This window comes from Ranitomeya imitator, chromosome 6 (genome assembly GCF_032444005.1).
Source record: "Ranitomeya imitator isolate aRanImi1 chromosome 6, aRanImi1.pri, whole genome shotgun sequence".
Classification (NCBI taxonomy): Eukaryota; Metazoa; Chordata; class Amphibia; order Anura; family Dendrobatidae; genus Ranitomeya; species Ranitomeya imitator.
Genome location: NC_091287.1, coordinates 27,224,433 through 27,242,678, shown reverse-complemented (window position 1 = coordinate 27,242,678; position 18,246 = coordinate 27,224,433). Strand labels below are relative to the sequence as shown.

At 41.8% G+C, this 18,246-nt stretch overlaps 1 protein-coding gene across 6 annotated transcripts in view; it reads right to left on the bottom strand.

Annotated features, from left to right (window-relative positions):
- Positions 1 to 18,246, bottom strand: part of DYNC1I1 (dynein cytoplasmic 1 intermediate chain 1) — a 459,873-nt gene that overhangs the window by 79,845 nt on the left and 361,782 nt on the right. For all 6 annotated transcript variants that reach the window (XM_069729353.1, XM_069729352.1, XM_069729358.1 and 3 more), the window contains one exon: positions 1,800 to 1,940. In XM_069729353.1, coding sequence (XP_069585454.1) covers positions 1,800 to 1,940 — 141 coding nt within the window. The remainder of the gene's footprint in view (positions 1 to 1,799; positions 1,941 to 18,246) is intronic.

The following is an 18,246-nucleotide window of genomic DNA, read 5'->3' as shown; positions in this document are numbered from 1 at the left end:
ATATATATATATATATATATATATATATATATACATATATATATATATATATTTAGATTGAGGGTGACTAATGCAAAATGGAACGACCATAGCAAATCGAGGGTTAGAGAAGGTCGGTAAAAAAAATTATAAAAATATGAAATAAAAATAAATAACATTTACGCATTTGTTTAATATTTATACGAAGTTTCAAAAAGTAAACATTTGTTTCTATTTACACCTATTTAGGCCCATCAGAAAAGAGGGAATTTAAGGAAAAATTGTCAGATCTAATTGCTAAATTTTGAACAATAATTAAGTCAATTCCTATAATCCAACATCTGAACGACTAGAAATTCTGATAATCCAGAATTTTTTTTTTTTTTTTTTTTTTTTTTTTTTTTAGGTTTTGACAGTGGAGTGATATCCAATCAGAAGACTTTATATTAGTTCTACATGACCGACCAATCATCCCAGAACGCTTGTAAACATGCCAAGGTTCTTATTTCTGGAAATGCCGGATTAAAGGATATTAAAAAAAAAAATTCCTGATAGATTCATAACATGGTTTAAAATTAACGATAAGGAGTGAGAAGAGACAAAACATAGGGAACGATTTTGGAGACGGTAGTTTTTTTGGCGATGGAGAGTATAAGCAAAAATAATAATAGATATATATATATTTTTATTATTATCAAACATTATAAAATATGGTTATGTACGAGAATTGATCAAATCCAGGAAAAATGGACCCGAGTGTCACCATCATTCAAATAATGAAGGCATTGGTCAAAAATGACATTGTAGTACTCATGAGATAGCGCTATAATAGGAAAAAATGATGTAAAAAATATGAATATTGATAAAAATAATATAAGATTTGCAAAGTGCAAAATACAAAAGGGTACAGCGCGCCAGGAGAATAAATAGAATGTGTATGTACAAGAGGTGCCGTAATAACCGAAAAACTCAAAAGAGCAATAATCAAAATGTATCAAATGACAAGATGTAAATATAAAGGCAGAAATTGTAAAAAATTAATAATAATAATTAGCGATGATAATAATAAAAGTAATCGTATAAAAGACAGTGATAACACATTGCCCTGCAAGCAAACACGCTTCCAAATGAGATATACCATTTATATGGAATTATTACTTGCGATATAAACACACATAAAACGCAAATAGATAAGAAATAATATTCTGATATGTAAATATAAATCCATGAATATGAAACAATAATAATAATAGTATATTATAAAGTATAAAATACGGCATAACAATTCATTTTTGTGATACGTGCTTTTAGAACCTGCCATAAAAGAAACATAAATAAAAAGGTAAACAAAAATATAAAGTAAAATAAAAAAATCTATAAAGTAAAAAATAAATAAATAAGCTTAAGAATATATTATTAGTCTATTTATATACAATATATACAATATATAAAGCAAAAATGTAAAAAAAAAAATTATATTAATAAAATTAAATGTCTAAAATAAAATATATCTATTAAAATAAACTACTAAAAATATACATATGATAAAACACATTTTATATTTAAAAAAATGAAAAAAAAATATTAATAAAATTAAGCATGTCGACTAAAATATAAAAAATGTATATAACAAAAAAAATATGTATGAGATAAAACAAAGTGTAAAATAATAATAATAATAATAGAAAAATGTGTGTAGAGCAGGAGGGTGGACTGTGGCGCTGGGTACAGAGGAGTGTGTGTGCAGCCCCCGGTGTGTGCAGCCCCCCGCAGTCAGCTGATTGTCGCACAGGGGGTTAATAAGTCGCAGCCCCTCTCACCTCGGTGTCGCTGTTCAGGTTCCACAGGTCCAGGCGGCCCATCCCGTCCACACAGGCGAAGATCGCGGGGTGCAGCGGCGACCACATGACGTCGTACACATAGTCTGCGTTATCTTCGAAGGAGTAGAGCGGCTTGTTGTGCTGTGAGGGGAGAGCGCAGGGTGAGAGCGGGCACCGGGTGAGGGGGGCACCGGGTGAGGGGGGCACCGGGTGAGGGGCGACTCTGCACCATCATTACTAAACTTCACACATTTCTACCATAAAAGTGGCCAGACGTGAAAGTGCTTTACTGTGGGGGAGCAGAGGGGCTACTGGGGGACCCCTGTGTGATGTGTAGGTGGAGAAGGTGCCCATGTCGGGGGCCCAGTGCGGCTCTGCAGGAACCGGTCCCGGCGGTGCGGATAAGGCGGCCGCTCACACCGGGAGACGCCACACTCCGCTCCTGCGGCTGATCACAGGGCTGCGGCGGGACTATGGCGACATCTAGTGGCGCAGACGGAGGAACTGCAGCAGAGGAGAAATCACCAGCACAGATCTACTGACAACAGAAGTCATCATATATTACCCCCTATACTACCCCATATATTACCCCATATATTCCTCTATATATTACCCCATATATTCCTCTATATACTACCCCATATATTACCCCATATATTCCTCTATATATTACCCCATATATTCCTCTATATACTACCCCATATATTACCCCATATATTCCTCTATATATTACCCCATATATTCCTCTATTACCCCATTTATTCCTCTATATATTACCCCATATCTTACCCCCTACACTACCCCATGTATTACCCCATATACTACTCTATATATATTACCCCATATCTTACCCCATATACTACTCTATATATTACCCCATATATTCCTCTATATATTACCCCATATATTCCTCTATTACCCCATTTATTCCTCTATATATTACCCCATATCTTACCCCTATACTACCCCATGTATTACCCCATATACTACTCTATATATATTACCCCATATCTTACCCCATATATTACTACCCCATATATTACCCCATATACTAATCTATATATATATTACCCCATATATTCCTCTATATGTTTCCCATATATTACCCCATATATTCCTTTATATATTACCCCACATATTCTTCTATACATTACCCCATATATTCCTATATACATTACTCCATACATTAGTCTATATAATACCTTGCATATTACCCCATATATTACTCTATACATTACTCCACACATTACTCTGTATATTACCCCATATATTACCCCATACATTACTTTTACCCAGTACATTACCACATTCAGTGGGGCAAAAAAGTATTTAGTCAGTCAGCAATAGTGCAAGTTCCACCACTTAAAAAGATGAGAGGCGTCTGTAATTTACATCATAGTTAGACCTCAACTATGGGAGACAAACTGAGAAAAAAAAATCCAGAAAATCACATTGTCTGTTTTTTTATCATTTTTTTTGCATATTATGGTGGAAAATAAGTATTTGGTCAGAAACAAACAATCAAGATTTCTGGCTCTCACAGACCTGTAACTTCTTCTTTAAGAGTCTCCTCTTTCCTCCACTCATTACCTGTAGTAATGGCACCTGTTTAAACTTGTTATCAGTATAAAAAGACACCTGTGCACACCCTCAAACAGTCTGACTCCAAACTCCACTATGGTGAAGACCAAAGAGCTGTCAAAGGACACCAGAAACAAAATTGTAGCCCTGCACCAGGCTGGGAAGACTGAATCTGCAATAGCCAACCAGCTTGGAGTGAAGAAATCAACAGTGGGAGCAATAATTAGAAAATGGAAGACATACAAGACCACTGATAATCTCCCTCGATCTGGGGCTCCACGCAAAATCCCACCCCGTGGGGTCAGAATGATCACAAGAACGGTGAGCAAAAATCCCAGAACCACGCGGGGGGACCTAGTGAATGAACTGCAGAGAGCTGGGACCAATGTAACAAGGCCTACCATAAGTAACACACTACGCCACCATGGACTCAGATCCTGCAGTGCCAGACGTGTCCCACTGCTTAAGCCAGTACATGTCCGGGCCCGTCTGAAGTTTGCTAGAGAGCATTTGGATGATCCAGAGGAGTTTTGGGAGAATGTCCTATGGTCTGATGAAACCAAACTGGAACTGTTTGGTAGAAACACAACTTGTCGTGTTTGGAGGAAAAAGAATACTGAGTTGCATCCATCAAACACCATACCTACTGTAAAGCATGGTGGTGGAAACATCATGCTTTGGGGCTGTTTCTCTGCAAAGGGGCCAGGACGACTGATCCGGGTACATGAAAGAATGAATGGGGCCATGTATCGTGAGATTTTGAGTGCAAACCTCCTTCCATCAGCAAGGGCATTGAAGATGAAACGTGGCTGGGTCTTTCAACATGACAATGATCCAAAGCTCACCGCCAGGGCAACGAAGGAGTGGCTTCGTAAGAAGCATTTCAAGGTCCTGGAGTGGCCTAGCCAGTCTCCAGATCTCAACCCTATAGAAAAACTTTGGAGGGAGTTGAAAGTCCGTGTTGCCAAGCGAAAAGCCAAAAACATCACTGCTCTAGAGGAGATCTGCATGGAGGAATGGGCCAACATACCAACAACAGTGTGTGGCAACCTTGTGAAGACTTACAGAAAACGTTTGACCTCTGTCATTGCCAACAAAGGATATATTACAAAGTATGGAGATGAAATTTTGTTTCTGACCAAATACTTATTTTCCACCATAATATGCAAATAAAATGTTAAAAAAACAGACAATGTGATTTTCTGGATTTTTTTTTCTCAGTTTGTCTCCCATAGTTGAGGTCTACCTGTGATGTAAATTACAGACGCCTCTCATCTTTTTAAGTGGTGGAACTTGCACTATTGCTGACTGACTAAATACTTTTTTGCCCCACTGTATATTACTCCATACATTACCCCATACATTATTACCCAATATATTACTTCATATATTGAATGAAAACCTTTTCCAGAGTGCTCTGGACCTCAGACTTGGCCGAAGGTTCACCTTCCAACAAGACAATGACCCTAAGCACACAGCTAAAATAACAAAGGAGTGGCTTCAGAACAACTCTGTGAGCATTCTTGACCGGCCCAGCCAGGGCCCTGACCTAAACCCAACTGAGCATCTCTGGAGAGACCTGAAAATGGCGTCCACCAACATTCACCATCCAACCTGACGGAACGGGAGAGGATCTGCAAGGAATAATGGCAAGAGGATCCCCAAATCAAGGTGTGAAAAAGTTGTTGCATCATTCCCGAGAAGACTCATGGCCAGGACCGTCGTTAGCGGCAGGCAGACCAGGCAGCTGTCTAGGGCCCCTGCTCCCCAAGGGGCCACCAGCCAGTCACCTGTCACCAGCGCCGACTCCCCCCCCCCCCCCCCCCCCCCGCCAGCGCCGACTGCCCCCCGGCCACCACTGCCGCATTGAACTATACCGGAGTCATAAACGTCTATGGAGGGCTGTATTAGACTCTATGGGGGAGGGCTGTATTACATTCTATGGGGGCTGTGCTGTATTATATTCTATGGGGAGGGCTGTATTAGATTCTATGGGAGGCTGTATTATATTCTATGGGGGAGGGCTGTATTATATTCTATGGGGAGGGCTCTTAGATTCTACGGGGGAGGGCTGTATTATATTCTATGGGAAAGCTGTATTAGATTCTATGGGGAGGGCTGTATTATATTCTATGGGGAGGGCTGTATTAGATTCTATGGGGGAGGGCTGTATTAGATTCTATGGGGGAGGGCTGTATTATGTTCTATGGGGAAGGCTGTATTAGATTCTATGGGGAGGGCTGTATTATATTCTATGTGGAGGGCTGTATTAGATTCTATGGGGGAGGGCTGTATTAGAATCTATGGGAGAGGGCTGTATTAGATTCTATGGTGGAGGGCTGTATTATGTTCTATGGGGAAGGCTGTATTAGATTCTATGGGGGGCTGTATTATGTTCTATGGGGAAGGCTGTATTAGATTCTATGTTGGGGGGCTGTATTATGTTCTATGGGGAGGGCTGTATTAGATTCTATGGTGGAGGGCTGTATTATATTCTATGGGGAGGGCTGTATTAGATTCTATGGGGGAGGGGTGTATTAGATTCTATGGGGGAGGGCTGTACTAGATTCTATGGGGGGCTGTATTAGATACTATGGGGAAGGGCTGTATTAGATTCTATGGAGGGGTGAATTAGATTCTATGGGGGAGGGCTGTATTAGATTCTATGGGGGAGGGCTGTATTAGATTCTATGGGGGAGGGCTGTATTAGATTCTATGGGGGAGGGCTGTATTATATTCTATGGAAGGTTGTATTAGATTCTATGGGGGAGGGCTGTATTAGATTCTATGGGGGCTGTATTAGATTCTATGGGGAGGGTTGTATTAGATTCTATGGGTGGCTGTATTAGATTATATGGGGGTGGGCTGTATTATGTTTTATGGGGGCTGTATTAGATTCTATGGGGGCTGTATTAGATTCTATGGGGAGGGCTGTATTATATTCTATGGGGGATGTATTATATTCTATGGGGGATGTATTATATTCTATGGGGGAGGGCTGTATTAGATTCTATGGGGAGAGCTGTATTAGATTCTATGGGGAAGGCTGTATTAGATTCTATGGGGAGGGCTGTATTATATTCTATGGGGAGGGCTGTATTAGATACTATGGGGGGCTGTATTAGATTCTATGGGGGACAGCTGTATTAGATTCTACGGGGGAAGGCTGTATTCGATTCTATGGGGGAGGACTGTATTATGTTCTATGGGGAAGGCTGTATTAGATTCTATGGGGAGGGTTGTATTATATTCTATGTGGGAGGGCTGTATTATATTCTATGGGGGCTGTATTAGATTCTTTGGGGGAGGGCTGTATTATATTCTATGGAGGGCTGTATTAGATTCTATGGGGGAGGGCTGTACTAGATTCTATGGGGGGCTGTATTAGATTCTATGGGGAAGGGCTGTATTAGATTCTATGGAGGGGTGAATTAGAGTCTATGGGGGAGGGCTGTATTATATTCTATGGGGCTGTATTATATTCTATGGGGGAGGGCTGTATTATATTCTATGGAAGGTTGTATTAGATTCTATGGGGAGGGCTGTATTAGATTCTATGGGGGGCTGTATTAGATTCTATGGGGAGGGTTGTATTAGATTCTATGGGTGGCTGTATTAGATTATATGGGGGTGGGCTGTATTATGTTTTATGGGGGCTGTATTAGATTCTATGGGGGCTGTATTAGATTCTATGGGGAGGGCTGTATTATATTCTATGGGGGATGTATTATATTCTATGGGGGATGTATTATATTCTATGGGGGAGGGCTGTATTAGATTCTATGGGGAGAGCTGTATTAGATTCTATGGGGAAGGCTGTATTAGATTCTATGGGGAGGGCTGTATTATATTCTATGGGGAGGGCTGTATTAGATTCTATGGGGGGCTGTATTAGATTCTACGGGGGACAGCTGTATTAGATTCTACGGGGGAAGGCTGTATTATGTTCTATGGGGAAGGCTGTATTAGATTCTATGGGGAGGGTTGTATTATATTCTATGTGGGAGGGCTGTATTATATTCTATGGGGGCTGTATTAGATTCTTTGGGGGAGGGCTGTATTATATTCTATGGAGGGCTGTATTAGATTCTATGGGGGAGGGCTGTATTAGATTCTTTGGGGGGAGGGCTGTATTATATTCTATGGGGGAGGGCTGTATTATATTCTGTGGGGAGGGCTGTATTAGATTCTATGGGGGAGGGCTGTATTAGATTCTATGGGGGAGGGCTGTATTATGTTCTATGGGGAAGGCTGTATTAGATTCTATGGGGAGGGCTGTATTAGATTCTATGGGAGGCTGTATTATATTCTATGGGGAGGGCTGTATTAGATTCTATGGGGGAGAGCTGTATTAGAATCTATGGGAGAGGGCTGTATTAGATTCTATGGTGGAGGGCTGTATTATGTTCTATGGGGAAGGCTGTATTAGATTCTATGAGGGGGCTGTATTATGTTCTATGGGGAAGGCTGTATTAGATTATATGTTGGGGGGCTGTATTATGTTCCATGGGGAGGGCTGTATTAGATTCTATGGTGGAGGGCTGTATTATATTCTATGGGGAGGGCTGTATTAGATTCTATGGGGGAGGGGTGTATTAGATTCTATGGGGGAGGGCTGTACTAGATTCTATGGGGGGCTGTATTAGATTCTATGGAGGGGTGAATTAGATTCTATGGGGGAGGGCTGTATTAGATTCTATGGGGGAGGGCTGTATTAGATTCTATGGGGCTGTATTAGATTCTATGGGGGAGGGCTGTATTATATTCTATGGAAGGTTGTATTAGATTCTATGGGGGGCTGTATTAGATTCTATGGGGAGGGCTGTATTAGATTATATGGGTGGCTGTATTAGATTATATGGGGGTGGGCTGTATTATGTTTTATGGGGGCTGTATTAGATTCTATGGGGGCTGTATTAGATTCTATGGGGAGGGCTGTATTAGATTCTATGGGGGAGGGCTGTATTATATTTTATGGGGATGTATTATATTCTATGGGGGAGGGCTGTATTAGATTCTATGGGGAGAGCTGTATTAAATTCTATGGGGAGGGCTGTATTATATTCTATGGGGAGGGCTGTATTAGATTCTATGGGGGGCTGTATTAGATTCTATGGGGACAGCTGTATTAGATTCTACGGGGGAGGGCTGTATTAGATTCTATGGGGGAGGACTGTATTATGTTCTATGGGGAAGGCTGTATTAGAGTCTATGGGGAGGGTTGTATTATATTCTATGTGGGAGGGCTGTATTATATTCTATGAGGGCTGTATTAGATTCTTTGGGGGAGGGCTCTACTATATTCTATGGAGGGCTGTATTAGATTTTATGGGGGAGGGCTGTATTAGATTCTATGGGGGGCTGTATTAGATTCTATGGGGGCTGTATTAGATTCTATGGGGAGGGCTGTATTAGATTCTATGGGGAGGGCTGTATTAGATACTATGGGGGAGGGCTGTATTAGATTCTTTGGGGGAGGGCTGTGTTATATTCTATGGGGGAGGGCTGTATTAAATTCTATGGGGGAGGCCTATATTAGATTCTATGGGGGGCTGTATTAGATTCTATGGGGGCCTACATTATAATCAATGGGGCGGATGTATTATATTCTATTGGGGCTGTATTATATTCTATGAGGGAGGATTGCATCATACTCTTTGATGGGGCTACAGTATATTCTATGGAGAGGTGGGCTGTATTATATTCTCTGGGGGGCTACATTATATTCTCTGGGGGCTGTATTATACTCTCTGGGGGCTACATTATATTCTATGGGGCGCAGTATTATATTCTATGGGGAGGTTGGCTGTATTACATTATCTGAGGGTCTACATTATATTCTATGGGGGGCTGTATTATATTCTCTGGAGGGCTACATTATATTCTATGGGGCTGTATTATATTCTATGGGGAGGTGGGCTGTATTATATTCTCTGGGGGGCTACATTATATTCTATGGGGGCTGTAATATTCTATGAGGGAGGATTGCATCATACTCTTTGATGGGGCTACATTATATTCTATGTATTCAATTTATTCTATGTATTAAATTTATTATATTCTATGAGGAGTGATTGCGTCATACTCCATGAGGGGGCCACATTGTATTTTATGGGGGGCTGCATTATATTCTATGGGGGCTAGATTATATTGTATGGAGTAGCTTCAATATACTCTGAGGGGGCTACATTATATTCTGTGGGGGGGGCTGCATTATACTTTATGAGGAGGGCTACATTGTATTCTATGGAGGCCCTGCATTATATTCTATGGGGGGCTGCATTATACTCTATGAGGAGGCTACCATATATTCTATGGAGGGGCTGCATTATACTATATGAGGGGGCTGCATTATATTCTATTGGGGTTACATTATATTGTATGGAGGGGCTGCATTATACTCAGGGGGCTACACTATATTCTGTGGGGTGGCTGTATTATACTCTGAGGGGAGGCAGCATTATAGTATATGTGGTCTGAATTATACTGTATTGAGGACTATGGGGAATACATTATACTATATGAAGAACTAATGGGCACATTATACTATGGGAAGTGAATTGTACTACATGGATGATTATGGCGGTCCATTATACTATATGGAGCACTATGAGGAGTGTATTTTAATATATGGAGGACTAAGCAGTGTATTTTAATATATGGAGGACTATAAGGAGTGTATTATACTATATGAAGCACTATGAGGAGTGTATTATACTATATGGAGGACTGAGGAGTGTATTATACTATATGGAGAATTGAGGAGTGTATTATACCATATGGAAGAATGAGTGTATTTTAATATATGGAGGACTATGAGGAGTGTATTATACTATATGGAGAATTGAGGAGTGTATTATACCATATGGAAGAATGAGTGTATTTTAATATATGGAGGACTATGAGGAGTGTATTATACTATATGGAGGACTGAGGAGTGTATTATACTATATGGAGGACTGAGGAGTGTATTACACTCCTCAGTCCTCCATATAGTATAATACACTCCTCAGTCCTCCATATAGTATAATACACTCCTCAGTCCTCCATATAGTATAATACACTCCTCATAGTCCTCCATACATTAAAATACACTCATTCTTCCATATGGTATAATACACTCCTCAATTCTCCATATAGTATAATACACTCCTCATAGTCCTCCATATATTAAAATACACTCATTCTTCCATATGGTATAATACACTCCTCAATTCTCCATATAGTATGATACACTACTCAGTCCTCCATATAGTATAATACACTCCTCATAGTGCTTCATATAGTATAATACACTCTTCATAGTCCTCCATATAGTAAAATACACTCCTCAGTCCTCCATACAGCATAATACACTCCTCATAGTCCTCCATATAGTATAATACACTTCTCATAGTCCTTCATATATTAAAATACACTCCTCAGTCCTCCATATAGTATAATACACTCCTCATAGTGCTCCATATAGTATTAAACACTCCCCATAGTCCTCCATATAGTATGATACACTCCTCAGTCCTCCATATAGTATAATACACTCCTCAGTCCTCCATATAGTATAATACACTCCACATAGTGCTCCATATAGTATTATACACTCCCCATAGTCCTCCATATAGTATAATACACTCCTCAGTCCTCCATATAGTATAATACACTCCTCAGTCCTCCATATAGTATATTATACTATATGGAGGACTGAGGAGTGTATTATACTATATGGAGGACTGAGGAGTGTATTATACTATATGGAGGACTATGGGGAGTGTATAATACTATATGGAGCACTATGTGGAGTGTATTATACTATATGGAGGACTGAGGAGTGTATCCAGGGCCGCCATCAGGGCATTACAGCCATTACTGCTGTATGGGGCCCGGTCAGCAGCAGTACACAGAGGGGCCCGCAGATCCGGGGCCCCACTGTTGTGCTTCTACTGATCGGGCCCCATACAGCAGTAAAATACTGTGCACTGCGGCGCTGGGGCCCGGGAGCCTTTTTGGAGCTGTGCACGGCCGTCTCACCTAGTCGGCTGCACAGCTCCTGCTCGGCTGTGGCTAGAATGTATGGGCTCCCTGCAGGTCCTGACTACAGCCCATACATTCTAGCCGTCTCAGTAGTGAATGTGCTAGAATGTAGGGGCTCCTGTCAGGTCCTCTCAGCAGCCCATACATTCTAGCTGCTGCTTCACTGCTGACAACACTAGACGCCCCGGGAACGACTGAGGTAAGTATAAAAAACATTTTTGTTTTTTTAATAGGTGAGGTGAGGTGGGGGGGAGTGAGACTGCAGATGATGGGGTGTGTTTTAGGGAGTACTGTACATGATGAAATAATAGGGGGCTGCAAATGATAAAGTGTATTTGAGGGGGTACTACACATGAAATGATTGGGGCTGCAAATGAAGTAAGGGGGACTGCAGATGAAGTGAAGGGGGGATAGGGGACTGCAAATGATGTGGGGGGACTGCAAATGATGTGGGGGGACTGCAAATGATGATGTGGGGGTGATGGGGACTGCAAATGATGATGTGGTGGTGATGGGGACTGCAAATGATGATGTGGGGGTGATGGGGACTGCAAATGATGATGTGGGGTGATGGGGACTGCAAATGATGTGGGGGTGATGGGGACTGCAAATGATGTTGGGGGACTGCAAATGATGTGGGGGTGATGGGGACTGCAAATGATGTGGGGGTGATGGGGACTGCAAATGATGATGTGTGGGGGATGGGGACTGCAAATGATGTTGGGGGACTGCAAATGATGATGTGGGGTGATGGGGACTGCAAATGATGTGGGGGTGATGGGAACTGCAAATGATGTGGGGGTGATGGGAACTGCAAATGATGTGGGGGTGATGGAGACTGCAAATGATGTGGGGGTGATGGGGACTGCAAATGATGTGGGGGTGATGGAGACTGCAAATGATGATGTGGGGGTGATGGGGACTGCAAATGATGTTGGGGGACTGCAAATGATGATGTGGGGGTGAGGGGGACTGCAAATGATGTGGGGGTGATGGGGACTGCAAATGATGTGGGGGTGATGGGAACTGCAAATGATGTGGGGGTGATGGAGACTGCAAATGATGTGGGGTGATGGAGACTGCAAATGATGATGTGGGGGTGATGGGGACTGCAAATGATGTTGGGGGACTGCAAATGATGTTGGGGGACTGCAAATGATGATGTGGGGGTGATGGGGACTGCAAATGATGTGGGGGTGATGGAGACTGCAAATGATGATGTGGGGGTGATGGGGACTGCAAATGATGTTGGGGGACTGCAAATGATGATGTGGGGGTGATGGGGACTGCAAATGATGTTGGGGGACTGCAAATGATGATGTGGGGGTGATGGGGACTGCAAATGATGATGTGGGGGTGATGGCAACTGCAAATGATGTGGGGGGACTGCAAATGATGATGTGGGGGTGATGGGGACTGCAAATGATGTGGGGGTGATGGGAACTGCAAATGATGTGGGGGTGATGGAGACTGCAAATGATGATGTGGGGGTGATGGGGACTGCAAATGATGTTGGGGACTGCAAATGATGATGTGGGGGTGATGGGGACTGCAAATGATGTGGGGGTGATGGGGACTGCAAATGATGTGGGGGTGATGGGAACTGCAAATGATGTGGGGGTGATGGAGACTGCAAATGATGTGGGGTGATGGAGACTGCAAATGATGATGTGGGGGTGATGGGGACTGCAAATGATGTTGGGGGACTGCAAATGATGTTGGGGGACTGCAAATGATGATGTGGGGGTGATGGGGACTGCAAATGATGTGGGGGTGATGGAGACTGCAAATGATGATGTGGGGGTGATGGGGACTGCAAATGATGTTGGGGGACTGCAAATGATGATGTGGGGGTGATGGGGACTGCAAATGATGTTGGGGGACTGCAAATGATGATGTGGGGGTGATGGGGACTGCAAATGATGATGTGGGGGTGATGGCAACTGCAAATGATGTGGGGGGACTGCAAATGATGATGTGGGGGTGATGGGGACTGCAAATGATGTGGGGGTGATGGGAACTGCAAATGATGTGGGGGTGATGGAGACTGCAAATGATGATGTGGGGGTGATGGGGACTGCAAATGATGTTGGGGACTGCAAATGATGATGTGGGGGTGATGGGGACTGCAAATGATGTGGGGGTGATGGGGACTGCAAATGATGTGGGGGTGATGGGAACTGCAAATGATGTGGGGGTGATGGAGACTGCAAATGATGATGTGGGGGTGATGGGGACTGCAAATGATGTTGGGGGACTGCAAACGATGTGGGGGTGATGGGGACTGCAGATGATGATGGGGGGTGATGGGGACTGCAAATGATGTGGGGGGACTGCAAATGATGATGTGGGGGTAATGGGGACTGCAAATGATGTGGGGGTGATGGGGACTGCAAATGATGATGTGGGAGATGGGGACTGCAAATTATGTGGGGGTGATGGGAATTGCAAATGATGTGGGGGGGATGGGGATAGGTAATGATGTGGGAGTGATAGGGACTGCAGATGATGAAGTGTGTTTGAGGGGGTTCTGCACATGATGAAATGATAGGGGGCTGCAAATGATGAAGTAAGGGGGACTGCAGATGAAGTGATGGGGGGGATAGGGGACTAAATGATGATAGGGGACTAAATGATGAAGTGGGGGTGATGGGGACTGCACATGAAGTGAGTGTGAGGGACGTGGACAGCAATTGAATTGAACTTGGGGGTGGGAAGAGCAAATGATGTATTGAAGGTGGGGAGAGCAAATAATGAATTTTGAGGGTGGGGAAGATCAATTGATAATGAATAGAGGGTGGGAGAGAGAGAAGACGTGGCAATGAATTGAGGCAGAAGGGGCATGTAACTATAATGAATTGGGGTAAGGGTTAGAGCGGGAGGTACATAGTGGGTTCGTTGAGGATAAAGTAACTGGTAATAAATTGGAAGAATACAGGTGCTAATTAATTTATATATTAAATGAGGAAAGTGGCTATATACAGATAGTGGGGGCACAGTGGCGGATTATAATTTATATTTGGAATGGTGGGTTGCATAATAACCAATTATATATTAATGGTGGGTGAACGTCTGTAGTCAGATGTGTAGTGTAGAAGAAAGGGAAAAAATGGGGAATGTGCTCTGGAAGCGGTGCTCTAGATAACTGTGTTATTTTATGCAGATGAGACGAGTCCTGGCAGAAAGAAGTGATAGCGGTCTGCGCTGGATTAAAAAGAAACGCAAAGATGAAGGACTTTAGCTAGAGACGTCACTGGTGAGTATGTTACCTGTACACTGACACCATACACTGTATACTGTATACAGTGCTCCTGTGTATAATGTCACTGGTGATCACTATACTATCTGTACACTATACACTATATACAGAGCTCCTTTGTATAATGTCACTAGTGATTGCTGTATTACATGTACACTGTACCCTATATACAGAGCTCCTGTGTATAATGTCACTAGTGATCACTATATTATCTGTACACTATACACTATATACAGAGCTCCTGTGTATAATGTCACTAGTGATCGCTGTATTACATGTACACTATACACTATATACAGAGCTCCTGTGTATAATGTCACTAGTGATCGCTGTATTACATGTACACTGACACTATATGAAGAGCTCCTGTGTATAATGGCATCGGCGACCACTGTATTACCTGTACACACACTGCATACTAAGTACAGATCTCCTGTGTATAATGGCACTTATGGTGATAGTATTTTTTTTTTATTAATGATCAGTATTGTACTATTCAGTCACAATGTGGTGGTAATATGTTGTCCGGCCATGGTGTAGCGGTATTAGTTCCTTGTATGTGCTATTATTCGGTCACTGTGTGGTGGTAATATGTGGTCTGTTCATGTTGTGTTGGTATTTGTTCCTTGTATGTAGTTGGTCACCATGTGATGGTAATATGTGGTCTGGACATGCTGCGGTGGTATTTGTCCCTTGTATGTGATATTGTTCAGTCACTGTGGTGGTAATATGTGGTCTGCACATGGTGTGGCGGTATTTGTTCCTTGTAGATAGTATTATAGGTCACTATGTGGTGATAATATGGTGTCTGGTCATGGTGTTGTGGTATTTGTCCCTTGTATGTGGTATTATTGGTCAATTGAAAAATAAATAAAAATACACCTAAATTGTATTGCATATTTTAACAAATGTTTAATAGATTAGAGTAGAGTAGGGCTCGGCCAAAAGAGTCTACCTTGTTGTCGTCTCAAATTTAAAAAAACCTTTTGGCCAAAACAAAAGCTGCTGGCTATGTGTTTGATCTGGTAATGGGAACTGTTAATGTGTGATTTGTGAGAAGTGGAGTTTTGGCAAGAGACAGCGGTGGGGCTGTTGACAGTTCGAGGGGTGGAGGCGGGGCTGGGGTGGAGCCTGGGCGGAGTCTTAAGGGGCCCTGAAAATTTTGCCAGTATGGGGCCCTGAAATTCCTAGTGGCAGCCCTGAGTGTATCATACTATATGGAGGACTATGGGGAGTGTTTAATACTATATGGAGCACTATGAGGAGTGTATTATACTATATGGAGGACTGAGGAGTGTATTTTAATATATGAAGGACTATGAGAAGTGTATTATACTATATGGAGGACTATGAGGAGTGTATTATGCTGTATGGAGGACTGAGGAGTGTATTTTACTATATGGAGGACTATGAGGAGTGTATTATACTATATGGAGGACTATGGGGAGTGTATAATACTATATGGGGGACTGAGGAGTGTATTTTAATATATGGAGGAATATAGGGAGTGTATTATACTATATGGAGGACTATGGGGAGTGTATTATACTATATGGAGGACTATGGGGAGTGTATTATACTATATAGAGGACTATGGGACACATTATATTATATGGAGGACTGACTATGAGGTGTGCATTTTACAATATGAGGACTGTGGTGCACATTATACTATGTGGATGACTAAGGGGGTGTATTATACTAAACAAGCAAAATGCTGCATATTCATTGAGTGATTTGATTGTTTATGTCGGAACAGAAATCCTTGTTCTCAGCAGCACATCACCCGGAGTAAACTTTAGATGTGCTGCTGATAACATGATACTGTATGGGGACAGATTGATCTAATAGCGATTGTTCTGTCCCCATCATTCTTTCTCAGTTGGCGTAAAGAGGCCGGGAAACAAGCGCACGACTTCAATATTGTCGATCACACTCAATTAGGGGCCTGAGATCAGCGCACGGAAACACAAAAGAAATGCTTCTGTGTAATGTGCAATATGTCAGCATTTGGGACCCCATTTTAAACTTTTGAACAGGGCCCCACTTTGCCTAAAGCCGGCCCTGCTCATAGCTGTACTAGCTCAAAAGGGTGCTTCTACTCAATACTGAGCAAAGGGCCTGAATACTTACAGTATGACTATGGGATATTTCAGTTTTTCTTTTTTAATAAATTTGCAAAAATTTCTACATTTCTGTTTTTTTCAGTCAAGATGGAGTGCAGAGTGCACGTTAGTGAGAAAAAATGAACTTTTTTGAATTTACCAAATGGCTGCAATGAAACTAAGAGTGAAAAATTTAAAGGGGTCTGAATACATTCCGTACCCACTGTACTGTATACATATATATGTATATACAGATATATATCCTAGTAACAGATAATGCTTGAAGGTGAACACATGAAAGGATCAAAGGATCACAATGAGGACATACAAGCAGATGACAAGGAGTCGGTCTGCAAACTCAGCCCGCAGCATTAACCCTTTCGATGACGCACTGTTGCGTCGAGAACAACTTCGAGCAGTTATACGATAGGAAACAATTGACAACAACTAATTATGCTGTTTAACGGAAAGGAGCCAACACTAGAATGCCAACTAAGCCACCAGGGTCTGTCACCAGACTACTCACTGATTTCCTGGAACAGCTGAATTTAGAATACAGCTCTGGATGTGAATGGAGTAGATAAGGGTAAGGCCGTATGTTCTGCAGTCTTCTGTCTGTACTGTGAAATAACGCAAATCGGCACAGTTTTGCAATACTAGCCCTTCAATGTGTTATTTGTAGGCAAAAATGCTAACTTCAAAAAATGAGGGTCAATTTATGCCGTGGCGAAGGTTTATTCTGCATACGTTACAGAAGCTTCACCGGGATTAACACTTTCTATATAAATTCAGATATAAAATATATTTAAACATAAATAATTATTGAAGCCGTCAGCAAGCTGCTGTTTACAGATCTCATTTATAATTTTGATGTTAGGGAGTATCTAGGTCAGCTTAACTTGCTAACGCATAGTTGATACGAATTATTACCTAGAACCCAATATGAAGTCAAAAGGCTAAATAAAAATCCAGAGTAAGACAACTGGATCTGTCAACAGGAGTATGTTGATTGTTTCCAGTGCTTGTTATTTCAAAAGTGCGGGATAGGGATATAGTACAAAAACATCTAAACCTATAAATAATTGCAATAAATTAACACCTGGACCCCAATATTAAATTAAAATACAAAAAAAAGACGTAGGAAGAATACTGGATCTGACAACAGCAGCTTGTTGATTGTTCCCCCAAAAAACTATATAGAACTAAGCAGAAAATGTTTAAGGATAGAAATCTATAAATATTTGATACAAATGAACCCCTGGGCTCCAATATGAGCTCAAAGTACTAAATAAAAACCCACAATAATACTGGATCTGTCAACAGCTACTTGTTGATTGTTTCCAGTCTGTTTTTGTTTTTAAATCACAATGATATAGTACAAAGCAGAAAATTCGGCGAACACAACAACAAAATGTAGCAAATAAGTAATATTTTACGAGTTCTGACTAAAGTGCCAACGTAAATGAAATGGTAG